The 17,403-nt window shown below is 42.5% G+C and overlaps 1 protein-coding gene across 1 annotated transcript; it reads right to left on the bottom strand.

Moving 5' to 3' along the window:
* Positions 1 to 8,754: 8,754 nt before the first annotated feature.
* On the bottom strand, positions 8,755 to 17,397 carry MIS18A (MIS18 kinetochore protein A). The gene is made up of 5 exons (XM_026855661.1): positions 17,241 to 17,397; positions 17,082 to 17,148; positions 16,558 to 16,680; positions 15,194 to 15,287; positions 8,755 to 14,500 (listed from the first exon to the last, which is right to left on the bottom strand). The coding sequence occupies exons 1-5, from the start codon at positions 17,362 to 17,364 to the stop codon at positions 14,420 to 14,422; spliced, it is 489 nt and encodes a 162-aa protein (XP_026711462.1). The 5' UTR covers positions 17,365 to 17,397; the 3' UTR covers positions 8,755 to 14,419.
* Positions 17,398 to 17,403: the final 6 nt, after the last annotated feature.

The raw sequence follows: 17,403 nt of genomic DNA, 5'->3' as shown, positions 1-17,403 counted from the left end.
TCCACCCAGCCAGAAGACTCCTCAAGGGTAAATGGAGTCCAGATGGGTATACTCCCATCTTGTGCTTTGTGACGGAAGTATGACTTCATTTAGAAATGGGAGATGGATGAAGAAATGAGGGAATGAAAGACAAGCTCTTCTCTACCCCTACAGGAAAATGCCCTCTTTGAAAACCACTTTTCCAGTATAGCGTCCTGAGGCTTGGAAGCACAACAGGTTTTGCTTACGTTATTCAATTATCTTCCAGTTAAAATAATGGGGAAATATTCTTGCTTCTTTAATGGAGCCAGGCCCTTGGCTAGCTGGTGCAAACCAGCACAGCTCTTCTATGGGCAGACTTATTCCCCTGAAACTGCAGTTCCCAAGGACTGGGGTGCATTACAGAGGCAGCAGGTAAGAGGCACACTTACTAAAGGACACAGTGTTAATGCAAATGAAGGCAGATGGCATCTCCACTGCAGGGAACACAAACCTCTGAAGAGCTTCTGAACATCCTGTGAGTTTTAATGACCCATTCATTGCTTTAGTGATTTTGCCCTTCAGTCACAATTCAATAGCTTTAAACATGCAGGAAGCCTACTGTCTATAAGGGAGAGTATTTCTCAAGTCTTTACTAAATAATAATGATTTAAGTTGGCTTTCTTTCTTTTTTCTGTGGTGAATATGATTTTTGCAAGACAGAAATCCAGGAGGAAGATGATGGACTTCACCAGAACCTATGTAGAATTTGAAGCACTTATGTGACTCCTGTGTGAAAGTACTTTATTTTCAGGCAGTAACTCTACCCAAGCATGTATTTTGATCAGTATCAATGTCATCATCTGTGGTCAGGTAGCCTTAATATGTCCCAGAAAGGCTCAAGGTTTCATTCTCCTGAAGGTTGGTGACAGCCAGTTAGATTTGTAGCAAATGAAAGGGAGGTAACAGAGAGGAAGGATGGTGAGAAGCATGGGTGATTGTATGGGAAAGCATAGGCACAAACTTGTGAAAAGACTTTCCAAACAATACAGTGTTTTAAAACCAACACACAAACCCAGTAGCCACCTCATCCCCACAGCGGGATTTTGTTATTTGTACAATGAACTCCCATACAAACTCCCTTGAGGAAGGGAGCATGAGAAGAAACACACACAAAGCTGTGGTATGACCTCCTTAACCAGTACAGGGCATGGCAGCCTGTTATCAGTTTCCAGAGATCAGATGCTTCTCAGAAAATTGCACCCAACTTCAGTTCTCCTCCCTCCAGATACAACAGCCAGCTGTGGGGTCCAGGCTCCCAAACTATGTGAAGCCATTTACTGACAGGCTTACCATGGTATTGTCTCTGTTTTCAAAGATAACATCCACTTCTTCCAAGCAGAGCAGAAAAACAAAACAAAACAAAACAATCTTCAAGAAGGATGTGATCATTCCCCAAAAAATACCGTCATGTGTCATGAGGGCAGACAGCTAATTCTCTTAAGGGTAAAACAGGCAGCAATTTAAGAGTTACTAGGGCTCCTACTGCAAATATTCTGAAGTATACTTTAGAAACAAAGGAGGAAGCAGAAACTAGGTGATGTCTTTTGGATTAGCAGTGAATAAAATCTCACCAGCAGGAAAAGCATTATGGACAACCAAGGCAGTGCTAGCTCCATACCAGTTCACAGTGAGATGCTGAAGCTGAGGCGCACTGGTCCCATTGGAACCAGCAGATTCAGTATCTTCTGCCCTGTGTGGTGGCAGCTACTTGCTTAGCTGGATGACCAAGATTTAAAAAAAAATCTGGGAAAGAGTATGTTTTTTCTGGAATTCAAGCTATTTGTTTTTTGTTTTGTTTTGTTTTTTCTGAGCTATCTGGATTAGATAACAACCCAATCTCTGTCTTGTTACTGCTGCTCTCTGTCCTGTCAGGGTGCTATCTTTCTGCGTTTCCTGATCAAATTTACAAGCACTATGTTGTTTAATAAACTTTTTTAATGGTATTTCCTCCTGACAGCGTGGAAATGGATCTGCCTCATGTGAATGATAGACCCATATAGCCTTGAATTATCTGGGGCCCTGTGGGCCCATTCCTTTCTGACTCAAAGGCTTGATGTAGCTTTCTGTTAGAAGCTGTGTTTTACCCCTGTAGGCGCCAGATTTGACAACAGCACATGCCAAGGGGTTTCTTTAGCCTGGGCCAGTAACTCTCTGCAAGGGCAGAGTAATCTAAAGGCCATCACTGCTGGGTGTTGCAAACCTTGCTGCTTCTCTGCAACTGTGCCAGCTCTCTGCCCTCCAGCAGATGCCTACCCATTGCCACCAGGGAAGCACCGGGATGGCTCTGTGCACTGTGGCAGACTGCATCCTGCGGGAAGGCAGCTCCTGCATACACCATTACCACAGCTGGTCCTGGCAGGAGACTGGGTTTCTTTGCATCAGAGACATGATTGAGGAAAGACTAACTGGAAACACCCACAACTCCACCACCACATCCAAGTGTTTCCCAGTGGGTGTGCATGAGGTTTCGACTAGTGCACCACCAAAGCACATAGTTCACATCAGGCTAGAAGGCAGCAAAGGACTGCTGTGATGGTAGTGAAGTGGGTGAAGAGTTGGGCCCCCGTTAAGTAGTGCGAGGCTGAAGCACATCCAGCATCCTAAACACAGCGTGGACTTACACCAGTGACAGAGGCAATCCCCAGATAGGAGTGACACTGGTGACAAGGCCTGAGGAGGCCACAGCTCTTGGTAGCCAGGATGTCTCTGCTCAGCAGGTCACTGAGGGCCCACAAAACACCTGGACAGCAGAGGGGAGACCTGGTCCATACCTAACACCCCAGCTGTGGGAAGAGGGAGGCATGATAGGAGGCAAGCTCTGTAACATCTCCCTGCCTTTACCCTGACACAACAGGATTATCTTTTGACACCAGGCTTGTGACAGGCCAATGACTGTGACTGTTTACCCCCAAAGTTAATATTTAAAAAAAAAATAATAATCTCTTAAATGCCAAGGAGTCATGCTTGGCCATGAGCTGGACTATATTTAAAAAATTTGTCGAAGCTGACTTTTTATGCAGATTGTTTGTACTGTATTATCTGCTTCTGTGTTGATGTGATGTGCAGCAATGAGGTTCCATGCCCATGGTTTTTCCTGCACATGTCCTAGGATCAGATAAGCTTGACCATTTCAAAAGAACCATATATGACTTGGCCCAACCCCATTTCAGTGAATATTACTGATCTGACCATGTAAACGTAAAGCAGTAAAATATAGTTTTCAGTGGAAATTAATAACAGTAGGTAAAAAAATCGATTCAAGAAAAAAATCTGACAGGTTTTTGGAAAGGAACACAAACACAGTGTGCAAGTTTTTATACCTCAGCCACTGCCGCAGTAGTCAGGGCAGAGAACAAAAATGATAGTTTGGAAAAAATCTGTTTCTACAGAATGATTCATTCCATATTGAATTTTACAGTTTCAGTGATGATTTCCCATGCATGTTACTGCATTGGGTTGCACCATCCATCTTGGTTTAAGGGAGATCATTGCTGTGCCCAATATTGAGTCATTAAGTGCCACCAGTAATTCAGTCATCCTGCTCTGATCTGAATCCAGAGTTTCACACCTGGAGACTATAGATACAGCAGAGACCCTGGTGGTACCAGAGAAGGCTCACTGAAGTGAGGAGGACTGTGGGCCCTCTGAAGCACACTCCCTCCTCCAAGTGCCTGTTATTTTTGCACATGACTTTGGCTCTCTGCTGCCCTGGCTTTTCCCAACTCCTACATGCTCAGAAGAGCTTTTGAGAAGTCTCTGGTGAGCAAAACACAAGTACGAGGGGTACAGAGTAGCCAGAGGGAGGAACTGCGAGCTGCAATGCTGCATGGTGGGAAGTCTGCTTCTGCATTCAGAGGCACTCAAGTGATTGGTGGTCTTGGTCCTTTTCAGATGGGACTGACATCCCAGGGAGGAGGTGCCAGCATGGACATCAGTGCCATAGCACTATGTGTGATGGACACTGGTTTGTTACAATCTCTGGCTGGGGCTCGGAGTCAAACTTTGGGCTGGTGAGTGTCCCCATATGGAATGATGTGACAGGCAGCACAGCCAAGGCTGCAACCATATGACACTGCCTACTCTTTGGTTTTGAATTCTGCAGCAACATGTAAGCGCATGGACAGAAAAGGCAGGCAGCCTGGGGAAGAACACAACAGCAGCTCCCTGATGGGGCAGGGACTGAACAAATGAACTCACCATCACTACCACTGCTGGAGTCTGGTTTGAAGGGAGAGAAGAGCCTCCACAGACTTTTCTGTAGGTACAAGTTCTGCATGTAATTCCCCCACAGGGAACTTTGCAGCCACACAAGCCTCTCTGTGTTGAGAGCTCCTCTAGCTAAAGCTCAGGTACTGCGGGCCAGGTGCAGGGTGGTGACAGGAGCACATGCCACTGAGGGATGAAAACTCCTAGGAGGTGGCTCTTCCTCTGCTTGCCTTGTGGTAGTAGGTGCCGCTCAGCCTCTGGCACATGGGATGTCACAATGAGAGAGACCTGGCAGCACCGTGTCCATGGGGTATGGGCATGGTGTGGGCAGAGCATAGGCAGTGGGTGAATCAGCTACAAAGGCTGCGAGAACTGGCAGACTCGTGCCACGTGCATTCACATGATTTTCTTCTGGCTGACCCACTAATGTTAATGCAGGAACTTCAAAGTGGTTAGTGAAGACTCTCCATTGCCAAATAGCCACCTAGATTTTTTTTTTTTTTTTGACTCAGGACAGCTAATAAAGACAATCTGCAGTTTAAACCTGACTGGCCAATGTTTTGCCAAGGAAAAGTACCCTCAAGAGAATCTGATCCCACCATATTCCAGTGGGTTATTCAGTATGGCATATTTCTGCTGAGTAAAGCCTTTGGGACTAACTAGCACTGCAGTCCAAAACCCATCCAAATATGGAAAATGGTTTGCAAGTTGTGTCCCTAAGCCCTGGCTCCTGCTACCCAGCTTTCACCATGCCTAAGGGGCTGGGTTAGTACTCCAGCAAGAGGGCTAACAAGACACGGGCTAGATAAAATAAGCAGCCTGAAATTTAACAGCAGCCTTATGAATGCGGACTTCGCAGCTAAGCCAGCCCAGACTTTTGTACTTACAGGGGTCAGGGAGGAGATGCTGTAAGAAAAGACTTCCAATAGCAGCAACCAGGAAGTTTTTGTGTGTTTGCAAACTGCTTCCAAGCCACGTTAATTCCTGCTCAAATATGAAACACTTAACCCTCCTTTTTCATTAGCTGCTTTCAGAAATGTCCTGCTGTCTTGATATAATGCAGAGGTTAGCTTATACAAGGCTTAAAGAACAGCCATCAAAAAGCAGCAGTAGTTTCAGAGAACCATAGGTTTTCAGGGGGTTCACCTTAAATCCAGTGTTCTTCTCTGGATGTGTGCTACTCACAGCTCAAAAGAGGATGCAAAATTTGGTGATTTGGAAAAAAAATGCAGAAAAAATTGAAGTGTGAACAATGCAGAGCCTATTGTTACTCACACAGGAATCGCTGCATGAAGTCACTCTGTTCCAGGATATTTTTAAATATGTATTCAGTGGGTAGATGTTTTGTTTCTTTTAGGAATTATTTGGGCTTTGCCAGCAGCGTTAATTAGCTCATGTTGAACGGTGTGCAGTTTGCCATTCAAAATTTAGGCTGTTGGCTTCTTTTCCAGAGTATCATAGTGCCACTGAAAACTAGATTATGGTCTACTTATGAAATCCTTAAATATGCAAGTTTTCATGTTTTCAACCTTATCTTATTTTGCTTTGTAAAGATAAGCTAAATTATTTTAGTTTCTGTCAAATAATGGACATTTGCTCCTCAACATGGATTAAATGAATGCTTGCTGCATTTTTTTTCTTCTATAACATCTATCAGAAACAAAAGACAGATGTGAGCCTCAATGTACTCTCAAGATGAAGAAAGCCTGTCTTGTTCAGGGTTTTTTCATGGAAAGCATCACAGGAATAATAGTACATCATCCCCAAGTGTCACGTGGTTGCTCGGTTGCTCGGCTCTCACACCAAGGAACCCCCAGGGAAGTACAGATGAGAGTCCTATGGACTCCTTTGTGGCTCCATAAGAATAGTTTTGAGCCTAAAGAGTATTTATTCAACAAACCCACACCTCCTACCTCCAAGCAACAAAGCAGGGCAGCTGGCAGTTTCCAGCTAGGCTGCAAATTCATCTTGAAGAACAAATACGTGAAGAAAGGCAAAACCCACGCAGCACTACATAGTGAAAAACCCAAGTCCTGAGTGAGCAGAATGAGCTGGAGAGGAAAATCCTAATTGTCACTGTTAAGCAGCAGTGAAATCTCTTATGGAGATGTGCCCTCTCCCGGCCTGTCCAGGAAAGCCTGGATGGACCACAGGTGCCAGGGATAGAGGCGCTGCGAGCAGGCTTGGGAGCCTCTGTCACCCTGCTGTAATATTAGCAAGCAAAGAAATGGGATGCGTATCGATCTCTCAGTTATATATTAGCAGGTCATTTGGGGCAAGATCTAAGTAAGTAGAGAGGCTGCCCGAAGTTCAGCTCCCAGGCGGACATTGAAGCACTGGTTTTACACAAGTGCCAGAGCACCTGAGACTAAAGCTGGCTTCAGCTCCTGAGGTTGCATTTGGACAGTTGCCAGCAGCTGGAAAGTCACACCTCCTATTTGGATGCTTGAAGGTGGCTATCTGAACCCAGTTTCCATCTCTGTTGGGTTGGGGTTTTTGTTGTTGTTGTTATAGCTGCTCATTTGCGGTTTTAAACTGGGGCCTGGGAGGGAAAGCTTTACTGGGAAGGGGCCCAGGGAAGGCTGCCCATACACCAGTCCTGCCAGATGGAACAAGCTCTGGCTGCAAGCCCCACACCTCTGGGGGCTGCTCCAAACCATGCCACCCACACAGCTACGGCCCCCCCAAACCCACAGCCAGCTGGGAACAGTGCCTATCTCACACAGTGTCAGCCATGAAGTGTCCTTTATTTGAGCCCATCAGTGCGTAGCAGTTGCCTTACTGATTCTGTTAAAAATCATACACTTCCAATATGATTTGAGCCTAGCTTGCAGTCCAAAGCACTGACCTTTCTTTTGTTGCTAGACTGAAGGTCCCTGCATTAACAGATCTCTGTTCCTCAGGGATGAACTGACAGACCACACTAAAATTTCCACTCCCTAGATAAGCTAAACAGTTTGAATATTTTAAATTCTTAATGAAATAAAGCATATTTTGCTATCCTTAAGACATTCTGCTGCCCTCTTCAGTATCACCCTGCTCAAACCATGGATATGCAGCAGGAACATGGGTCTTCCAGGAGCGGCCTGCTCTCTGCCCAGCGCAGGAGCAGCCTTCCTGTCCTACCTCCACTAGGGTTAGTGCCCTCTATTTAATTCTTCTATCTGAAACACTAAGAAACACATCTAGACCTGTTCCTCTCATAGCAAATTCTTATTGGAGAAGAAAACTGCATAGAAAATAATTTTGAAATGTTTGAAGTGGCTCTACTAACAGAGTGGATTCATGAGAAGTTGTGCAATAACAATGTATTTTTGGTAGTCTAGCATAGCTAAAAAGTCAGACAAGTCAAATGCATTCCTGGGTTTTAATTCATTATCATTTGAAATGTCTATTAGCCATGCTGAGAGATTTGGGAAGAGCTTTCTCTGTTTACAAAAAATTCAGAACAAACCTTTTCTCTCATTCTGGTATAAGCACTAGCCCTCAGGGGTTAGGGGGGAAATGTAGCTTTCACACCAGCAGAGAGTGAAAACAAGAGGATCTTTCCTAATTTATGTCCCCAGCGCTTTTGTCCTAGCAGAAAACACAAAGCCTTGTACTATAAAATTACATAGGTTTGGTCTCCTGGGTGACTTGGCTGAACTTGGAGTTCTTGTTAATTTAAAATAAAACACAATTGTGTTTCTGTGCTCATTTTCAAGCTGACAATGCTCCGCTTCCCTTACCCCACGGTAGGAAGCCATAGGAGACACATGGAAAGAATTGTGGCGATGGCGTCACGCTACTTGACATTGTAGCAACGGACCTTACTTCTATTGCAGCCCCATAGCACAGTCAATACAGTGCCATCATTGCTATTAGCAGGCCACAGCCCTTGTATTATCCTGGCAATAAAAGGCTTTAGAAATGTGGTTGGGGCTTGTCTGGCCTTGAACTTCCTTTAGCTTGGTCATAGCTGCATCAGCCCATTGCCAACAGACAGTTGACTACAGTCTAATTTGTCTTGGCTGTAATGGCAGAGCTGCCTAGCAGTTTAATGTTCGTTTTCAGCTTTAGTTTTGTTTAATTATTACCCCAAAGCATTATGCCATATATGTTCATGGATTTTGCTACCCTGCTAGCATTATATTACTGAATTTGTACACCAATCAGAAAGATGTTGTTAGCAGTCAGCCACTTGGAAATGTGCACAAATGACATCAAGCTGTCCTAATTAAACCCCACTACCAACATCAGTACATCACCTGGTGAAGAACCTGGGCACTGAGATATCTGCACCATCCCATCTGAGGGGAAAAAAGACCCTCCATTCTGACCACAGGTACAAAGGTGAACATCACAAACAAGAGAAGAGGGGGAGATGGTTTGAAGACTACAAAAGTTTTAATTCTATTATTAATGGAAATTAGCAATAATTGGAAAACTTGGACGGTAAGTGCTGATATCGTAACTAGATTAACAATAGCTGCTTGCTACTATTTTGACTACATAGCTAAAGCAATTAATACATTACAATTTTTTGCTCCATAAGAGCAGCTAAGTTCCCATTACCACTTCCTGTAGATCATAAAGATATTAAGGAAAAAAAAAATCTACCAGTATTTAAGTTCCTTTTGCCATTTTCTTCCTGTTATTTTTTTTCACTGAGAATTTTCGTTGGCTTTCTCTTTTCAGTTAGGGAATATATTTTCTGCAGTCCTTCCCTGCCCTGAAGACTTGTGAGAAGGGTTTTCAAAGGATCTGTTGCCTTGTTCAGATAGAAGACTTGACATGCATCTGCACTACAATGCCTGCTCTGTTTTTTCCCCACCATATAAATATACTTTTCTGAGGATGAAAGTTATTTTATTCCAGAAACAATCTGCTGTGTCAGTTTACTCTCCTGTAGCTGTATCGGTCAGTTTGCTTGTGTACACAAGGCCTCAAGGAATCTGATGTTCAGATCTCTCTGGAACTGAACAGATTCAGGTGCTTGGCTCCTTTAGGAATCACACATCTATTTTCTTCATGCTTACTCCCACAGAATCATGCTTTCCTGTCAGGATATTATGTGCCAGTTTTCTTCACTTCCTGTTCCTTCTGCTCTGGCACACTTTCTCTAGTTTAGGCTCCTCTTCAGCTTTTGTCTATCCTGCCAGTTGAAAGGGAAGGGAAAGAGGCATTGATGGTTTTTCAGCTAGTGGATTCTCAAGAACTAAATGGGATAAACTACAGGGCACTAGCGGACACAAGGGTTTCCTGCCAAATGGTTGATTTCACTTTACACATCTACCTCAGGTCTCTCAATGATGAGGCCACCTTTAGTCAGGTAAGAAACCTTTCCTTGCCTGCAGAGGACACAAGTACCCTAACCTTCTGATCTAGAAACCTCAGTCAAGGGGTGTTTTCCTTTCTCATGAGCCTTCATAGTACAGCCATAAGAGTGTTTCCACCTTTACCTCAGTCCTCTCCACCCCCAATTCCCTTCCTCCAGGTGAAATCTGTCCCACCTTGAATAGTAGTTTTATTTTACACTCTCTCTTCTTTCTATTCATTGTGTCTTTTCAGCCATCTTGCTTGCTTGGTGTCCTTCCAGGAAGCCCCAGATATATCCACGATGCTTTAAGATTAACAGCAGCAACTACAATTTTCAGCCCACTGCTACCTGCTGGACCTTTGCTCTAGCACGCCTTGCCATGTAGTGCACACTTAACTGCTCCCTATACCTTCTTCAGACCTTTTTTTAAGAGCAGAAATAACAGACAAGAACATTAATTTTTGCTCCTTTCCTACTCAGTACTTCTACTGTTATTACCAGAACAAAAAGTTGAACAACAGCCAGGAGAATTTTGAGACCCTCATCTTCTAGACCTCTCCTGAAACCAAGAGCTCTAATTATAATATGGATTAGCCAAGGAGCTACCACTCTCAACACTGCCTGTTTGGGACATGTTTTCAGGAAGGTATGTCCAGCCTCTGATGCAGTACTAAGTCTGGAAGATTAACAAAAGCAATCTCTACCTAATTAATGAATCTTAGCCTAACCTGAAATTTTGGTGCAAAAAATTAAAAAACCCACCCAATCTATGGCTCTGTCACCTTGGCAACTTTGAAATCCTAACCTGAGCAGCTTGATCAGCATCATCTGATAAAGGCACATGGAAAGGTTACCAGACAAAGTCAGCACAAATCTTGCTAACCATTCTTGTAGGATGCTCCACTTTCTTATGCAGAAAGGAGTGATTGTCCCAGTGTTGGTTCCCTCAGGTTTCCTAGGCCCTTACAGACAAGTACATGTGTGCTGCTAAATGCTTTACAGTCCATTCATCAATACTTCTACATGGTTAACATGACTGTCAGGCAGCAGCTTTCCCCCAACTCGAGAAGATTAAGGACCACAGTAGGCTACATTTTGCCCGCACAGAACACACAGCACAGCATCTATTTATCCTCCCAGCTCATGCCATTCACAGGGCTACTGTAAAATAGCAGCATGTCAGCTTTGACAAAGCAGTTACCACCCATGAAGCTTTGACCAATATCCTCTGAAGTCATACAAGCATTTCTGGCAAAGATGAGTTTGGGAAAGAAAGCTGTTAGGGACAGTTTTCAAGTACAGATACACATGCTAATAGAGACAAAATTTGTAAGAAAGGAGACAAATCATTGCTTTTTTTTCTGTAACAGTAGCCAAGATGTCAGCAGGTGCCAGGTGGGAAAGTTCCGTTCAGCATTACCTCGGGCTAAAGACACAGGGAAACGGGGGTGGGTATGTTTAAGTTAAACAGTTAACAGAATCTCAGTATTTCAGACACATTGACACCATAGCAAACAGTACTCTACAGTCATAAGAGGAAGGCTAGGACTAAAATATAGCTCACCTATTTATTCCCTATCCCTGCTTCAAAAACAGCTTACAAGCTTGTCCTATCTAAACTAACTCCCAGTTTTCATCTCTCCTAATCATATACAGATCTTTTAACACACCTGTGACAGCTTTTGTTTGACACTTTTCTTCAATTGTCAGTTCCATGATGTGCTTATTAATAAATACAGAGAACATATGCAACATTATCCAGCCTTAAATACATTCTTTGTGTGGAACATATTGCCTTCTCCAACCTCATTCCTGTCCTGCTAGTGGATTCTCTACAAATGGAGTTTCGCTTGTTATTCTTATCAGTGTTTTGGGGACATTTTCAAGTTACAGAAAAGTGTTTAAGTTTGACTCAGGGTATACTAAAACCTCAATTTTAATCCTCTGAAGACATGTATTCTATGCTGTACCATTTTCTCTCTAGAGTGAGTTATGAAGTACTGCTGTATTTAAACTAAACCTCTGCCATTATTAACTGTATACAAAGTTAAAGAACTTTTCTCCCTTCCAGCACTTAATGCACAAGTATAAGGAAGTGTACCACAAAGCATGCCACTTCCCCCCCCGAAATTAAACTTCCTACTTATCCAGCATTCAAGGGTAGAAACTGGGCATAGAAAGAACTGTCACCCAGTAACAGGCACTGCTTATTAAGCAAGGAGCAATACCCTTCACATAACTGTATACTGTACATCCTGCTGGCACACAAACTTTGCTACTGATTTGGTTAGTTAACAGCTACAGGTCTCCTTAATGGATAAAAAATTGTTCAAGTGTACTATAATACACATTTATACATTTAAACAGAAAAATTCTCTATTACCTTTAATCCAGTTAGCTACTCAAGATACTAACTCCTAATTGAACTTCGCAGTAAATATTTCAGCCTCTTGTAATAATATACATACACACATTTCCCCATTCAGATCTAAATATCTGCATTCATATGAAATTTACGCTAAATTTAGGACTGTTCATTGCACACCTTAGCAAAGCAGAAGCTGGCAACCCTTGAGAGTGTGGAAACACTATTTTAAGAGAGACTCTTGTGTTAATGTACTCAAGCTCCCACCTACAATATGCTAAGAGACATTGTTCTAAATATACACTGATGCCAAATGCAGGTATTCACTAAAGATATGGAAATCATAACACTAAAGCAAGTAGAAAAATGGTTACTTAACACGCACTTTTAAAAGTGTATGTTCCATCACAGGAAAACACTATAATCCAGATTCTTACATTTCTACAATCTAGACATTTCCGCCTGTGAGATCAGGAGCATACTGGTGGGATAATGGTTTCTGGGTTCTTTCTTCAGCAGGCATTTTTCCCAAAGTAGCTAGAAAAGAGCAGTATCTATGGAATTCACATGCTTACCTTAAGATAAGCAACCATTTCTTATTTTGAACACTTGCTTACATATATACATATGCTACTTTTGTTACACATAGTAGCAATATATAGGAGACAGGTGCCAGGAATCTATCTAAAGGAGTCTCAGAAGAAGCTCAGCTGGTGGATCTATTTAGAGATCTCACTATGAACCAGTTAGCTGTCCTCCACATTTAACAGAGGAACATGCTTAAAGCTACAGGTGCTGCTTGAAGCCAAACCTGGTTCTTTCCATCAAGGGTAGATCTAAAACAGTTTTCATAATATAATTGAACAACTGCAAGAACCCACAGAAGCTACCTGCAGGTTGACAAATATTAGAGGTGGGAGATTGAATAACCTAACATGCCAATAATTTGAATATGGAAGTATCAGAGAAACATGCAAGTTTATCTTTGCACCTTTGTGTTTTGCTTCTGCTTTGTTGGAATACAGATGTTGTGCTGTCTCAATCTTTGGTTAAAAAAATTGAACACATGTTCATCTCTACAAAAAAAAAAATCTACAGAGATCCTTCTGGGCTTGTGTCCCTGATCCCATAGTTGTCCCTAGTAGAAAAAGAAATCCACATGTTAAATGCACACGTATCTGGAAAAAGGATTATGTCTGAAAAGGCAGGCCTATCAAGCCATCAACTGTTAACATTCCCCACAAAAATATACTCTGTATATAACGATAAACATCAGCCACCCTTCAATTAAAGAGCAGAGTTCATGGGTCTCTTCAGACAACCAGGATGAAGTCTATTATGTCGCTTACTAGCATTCAAAAACTTGTTACAGAAGAAACTGCCCCAAAAATTACACCAAGTAATTTGACTAGAAAGATTAGTGCTTACAATTATTTTGGCAGGTATGCAAGGAATAAAATGTTTTAGTTATCTGAACATAAAAGAATATGAGACCCATCACTACATGCTAAACTTGATTACTATTTCAAAACAAAGCAGTAAATACAGAAAAGGTGAGGGGAGAAGTCATCAAGAGAAACACTGCCTACCAATGAGGGAGAAGAGTAAAAAATTCATTCTAGGTTTTTGGAGAAAACCTCAACTTGCAGTAGTAAGTAATGTTGTGTAACAAAAAACCTTCTCAAAATTATTCTTCCTTTGGACTACAACTGCCTACTTTTGTTTTATTAAGCAGAAAATTACTCAGAACACTCACACTATATAAGAAACCCTGACAACTAGTTAAACACAGAAAATCAAAGACAAATTAACTGAAATATCTGCATTAACAAAATACTGACAAGTGTTCTCAATTAGCACTTTGAATTCATTGCTCAAATATATACCCCAAGCTTTGCTTAAAAGTGTGTTACTACTACCAGCTTTGTTTTCCTCCCCTTGAAGCTGTAAAACATATGGCCTTCAATACTGTGTGGAAAGCCATTTTATCTAATACTTTTAAAGCATTCTTTTACATTACATTTTAGCCTTAAGCTTGCAAAAAAAGACAACAAAAGCACCCTGTACAGTTATTGTGCTCAGTGTGCTCAGACAGGAATGGCACAGATCAAGCAAAGGCTGTGGAGACAAGAAAAATTACATGTTTCTCCTTCAGACATCACAGGGATATATTTTCTAATTGGTTTAGGAAAGGGATGCACACCCAGTTCAGTAGATATTGAATAGCAAGGAACTCGAAAATAAGTTGTTTGCTTTCAGAAATAAAAATTGAAATAGTTAAATTTAAACAATGTCTACAGAAACTCAATTTAAAAATTCTATTTCTTTCTGGGGTATCCTTTTAACAGAAAAGAGGAACTCCTTGTCTATGGTGAAGACTCGGTCAGCATTGCTCTGCCGCTACATGAGCCACCAACGTTTTTCAGTTCTTTGCACAGCTTTTGCAATGATCCCACAGATTCCAGAGGATTACAAGTTCCACATACATCATTCTCCTGCAGTTAAAAACTTCCTGCACATAATTTATTTCAAACTCTGTGTTGAAGGGATGCCATACTCAATTCAACAGCAATCAGTCTTGATTCCAGAGCCTTTAATACAGTGTCTGCCTGGAAAGTAAACAGGTAAAGATACTCGGTTATAAACAGAACTTGACAATAAAAAGAGGATACGTAGATGTCAGTAAACGTGCAAAATTGTTCTTGCATCACCAGTCTTATTTGATTCTATTCCTGCTACTTTCATAGTTTGAAAGTTCACTCAACTCTAAGATTAACTCTCCACACTTTCTCAAAGTAATTGTCTCCAACCTTGGTGTCAGATCTGCTCATTCATCTTTTGCTAGACAATCATCAGCTTTCAGAGCAAACTTCATTACACTATTTGCTCTCAACTCTCCCCACCTGCAGCCACAAGTTTTCAGTAGAGCAAAATGTCAACTTTATTATGTAATATTTCAGTACAAAGTAACAGCAAAAGCATTAAGTCAGTTTACATGAAAGGCAGAAGAGACAGGACTAAAAGTGAAAAATCTAGAGACTTGTATCAACTAATTAGAAACTAAATTTATGATTTCTGACAGACAAATAGGCATCTAACGCTGTGCTTGATAAACAGAAAATGCTAATTACCATTAAATTTGAAGAAAAATCTTACATAAAACATTAATAGCATGAAGTATTACAATATATGTTAAAACCCAAAGAATTGATCTGGATGAAATAAGCTGTTCTGTATAAGCTATTTAAGAATATTAAGATTTCAGAGAGGTTATTAAAAAATTATATAAGGTTAAATCTTACCCTTTCTACTACCTCTTCCAAGACAGCTCGACTTTCAAGAGTTAAAGGTTCTTCATCAGCAGGAGCTTGCTTTTCTGAGGATCCTAGAGTGTAACTGATACACTACAGTTTAAATCATGCACTTTTCACTCTGAAGGCAAAAAACAACTGTAGGGCTCATCCACTGTTCTCAATAACTATGAGGTTATGATTAATACACTAACAAAGTGAAAACATGATTCGAGACAACAAAAAAAGCTTGCGTATTTGATAATCTTGTAAACAAACTGTGTGGTGGAATGAAAACAGTTTTAAGCACAGAACTACCAAGACACTTTATAAAAGTTAGAACTCCAAGAGACAATCACGAATTCTGATGCTACAGGACACAGTGAAAAATTATGCCGACACTGAGAATAGCTGGGAGGATTGGCCATCACCATTACTGCACAATAAAATGCCATTTTATGGCCATTCTAGTGTTCAGGGAATTTTACTGCCATGGAAAAAGCAAAGTACCATAGCTGTGGAAAAAGGAAAAAAACCAACTTTCCAGAGCAGGAAGGTGAACATCCATACAGACACAGCAGAATAAATGAACTGAAACTTAACAAAAGCAGAAACATTAGAACTAGCCCAGACAGAAATAAAAGCAACCTATCACTGTTTACTAGAGTCATACTTGGATGGAAGCACTCTGGCTGGCATGGAGACTCAATTCAGGATATAGTTACTGAAGAATATTTACAGACCATTTTAAAGTGCTATAAACCAATAAAGCCCAACACAATAGCGCACCTTCATTTTCCAGACAGTTTTTGACTGTAAGACAGTTAAGTGAGAGCCTCAAGCACATACTCAAGTTTTTAGACTTGCTTTCGCCTACCTTAGCAAGGAAAAAGCAGACTTGATCAGCAGAGGTCAGACCACACCCTAGGTTCTGCTTAAGCCCCTCCGCCTATGTTCTCTGCTGAGAATGTTTACCTCTAATAGCTTATAGCCAGGCCTATTTGGTACTACTTATGACTACAGGCTCATTTTATGTGGTCTAAAGCAGAGCACACATGTAGTGTCTTCTGATCGAATGAGAGGAAACCCTCCTGTATTGTGTGCCGAGCGTTACTTCCTTGAGTATGCAATTTCTTATATAAAAGGCAGCCCTGGTATTTTATTTTTTTTAGCAATTGTCTAACATTACACAGATGATGTTTCTTACACCTCAGCCCTGTGATGCTAAGAGTAATGCAGAAAACCACCCTGGAACAAAGCAGCAGAAAATGCTACCTCTAGACACACCACAAATATTAACAGGAACATCCCTCAGTATGACGCCTGGTGGGTAAGGTTTAGTGGGCAAGGCTTACCAATAAAAATTCTGCCTTTACCTTTCAATTGAGTCAACAGCAAAACAGAACAAATCCCTCTTGTAGTCGAGATGCTTTGGTGTGCATCTGTAGATGTTGCCAAGGGTCTGTGAGCAGCCAGAACAGAATAATGTTTCTAGCATGCTGTAAGATAGATACATAATATTTATTCGGAATAAAAGAAAAGGAAAGGAAATACATATCCTTATCTCTATTCAAAAAAAACCCCAACAACCCACCATTACATTTTTTTTAGAGCATTCATTCCTGCTCTGCATAGTGCAATTACGAGCACTCATCTTTCAGCCAGCGTTCCCACTCAGGCCGGCCGACCTCAGCAAGACTCAGCATCAGCACCTTGCACAAGACCACCCGAAATAAGTGCCCAGACCCAGCAGGCCCCCCGACCCTGGACACGGGCACTCCCGCCCACTGGGCTTTTCCACACGGCCTCCGTGGGGACCCTCCCGGCTCCCTCAGGGGAAGGGCATCTGTGGGGACCCCCGCAGCACCCCCCGGGGCAGCAGCGGGGCTCCGGGCCTCACCATCCACACTCGCCAGGCCGCTTGGAGAGCTTCTGCTCCTCGTCCACTGAGACGCCGGTGGCCGCACCTGCGCGGAAAAGGGCGGGGGGGAAGGAAGCGGGTGACTAAGGGCCACCGCGGCGGTAGGGCGGCGGGAGCGGGGCGGGGGTCAGCACTCACTGCGCAGCAGGATGCAGCCCGTCTCCTCGTCGTTGGCCACCCAGCTCAGCGTGTCGCCCACCGGCCGCCTGCAGCCGGCGCAGAGGAACACCATGGGCATCAGGTCCTCGTCCTCCGCGTCCATCGCGCCCGCTCGCTGCTCCTGCCGCCAGTGGCGGTCCTG

This window comes from Athene cunicularia, assembly GCF_003259725.1.
Source record: "Athene cunicularia isolate RWA chromosome 1 unlocalized genomic scaffold, athCun1 chr1_part1, whole genome shotgun sequence".
NCBI lineage: Eukaryota > Metazoa > Chordata > Aves > Strigiformes > Strigidae > Athene > Athene cunicularia.
The sequence above is the reverse complement of the archived record's forward strand: the minus strand, read 5'-3'. Positions and strand labels throughout refer to the sequence as shown.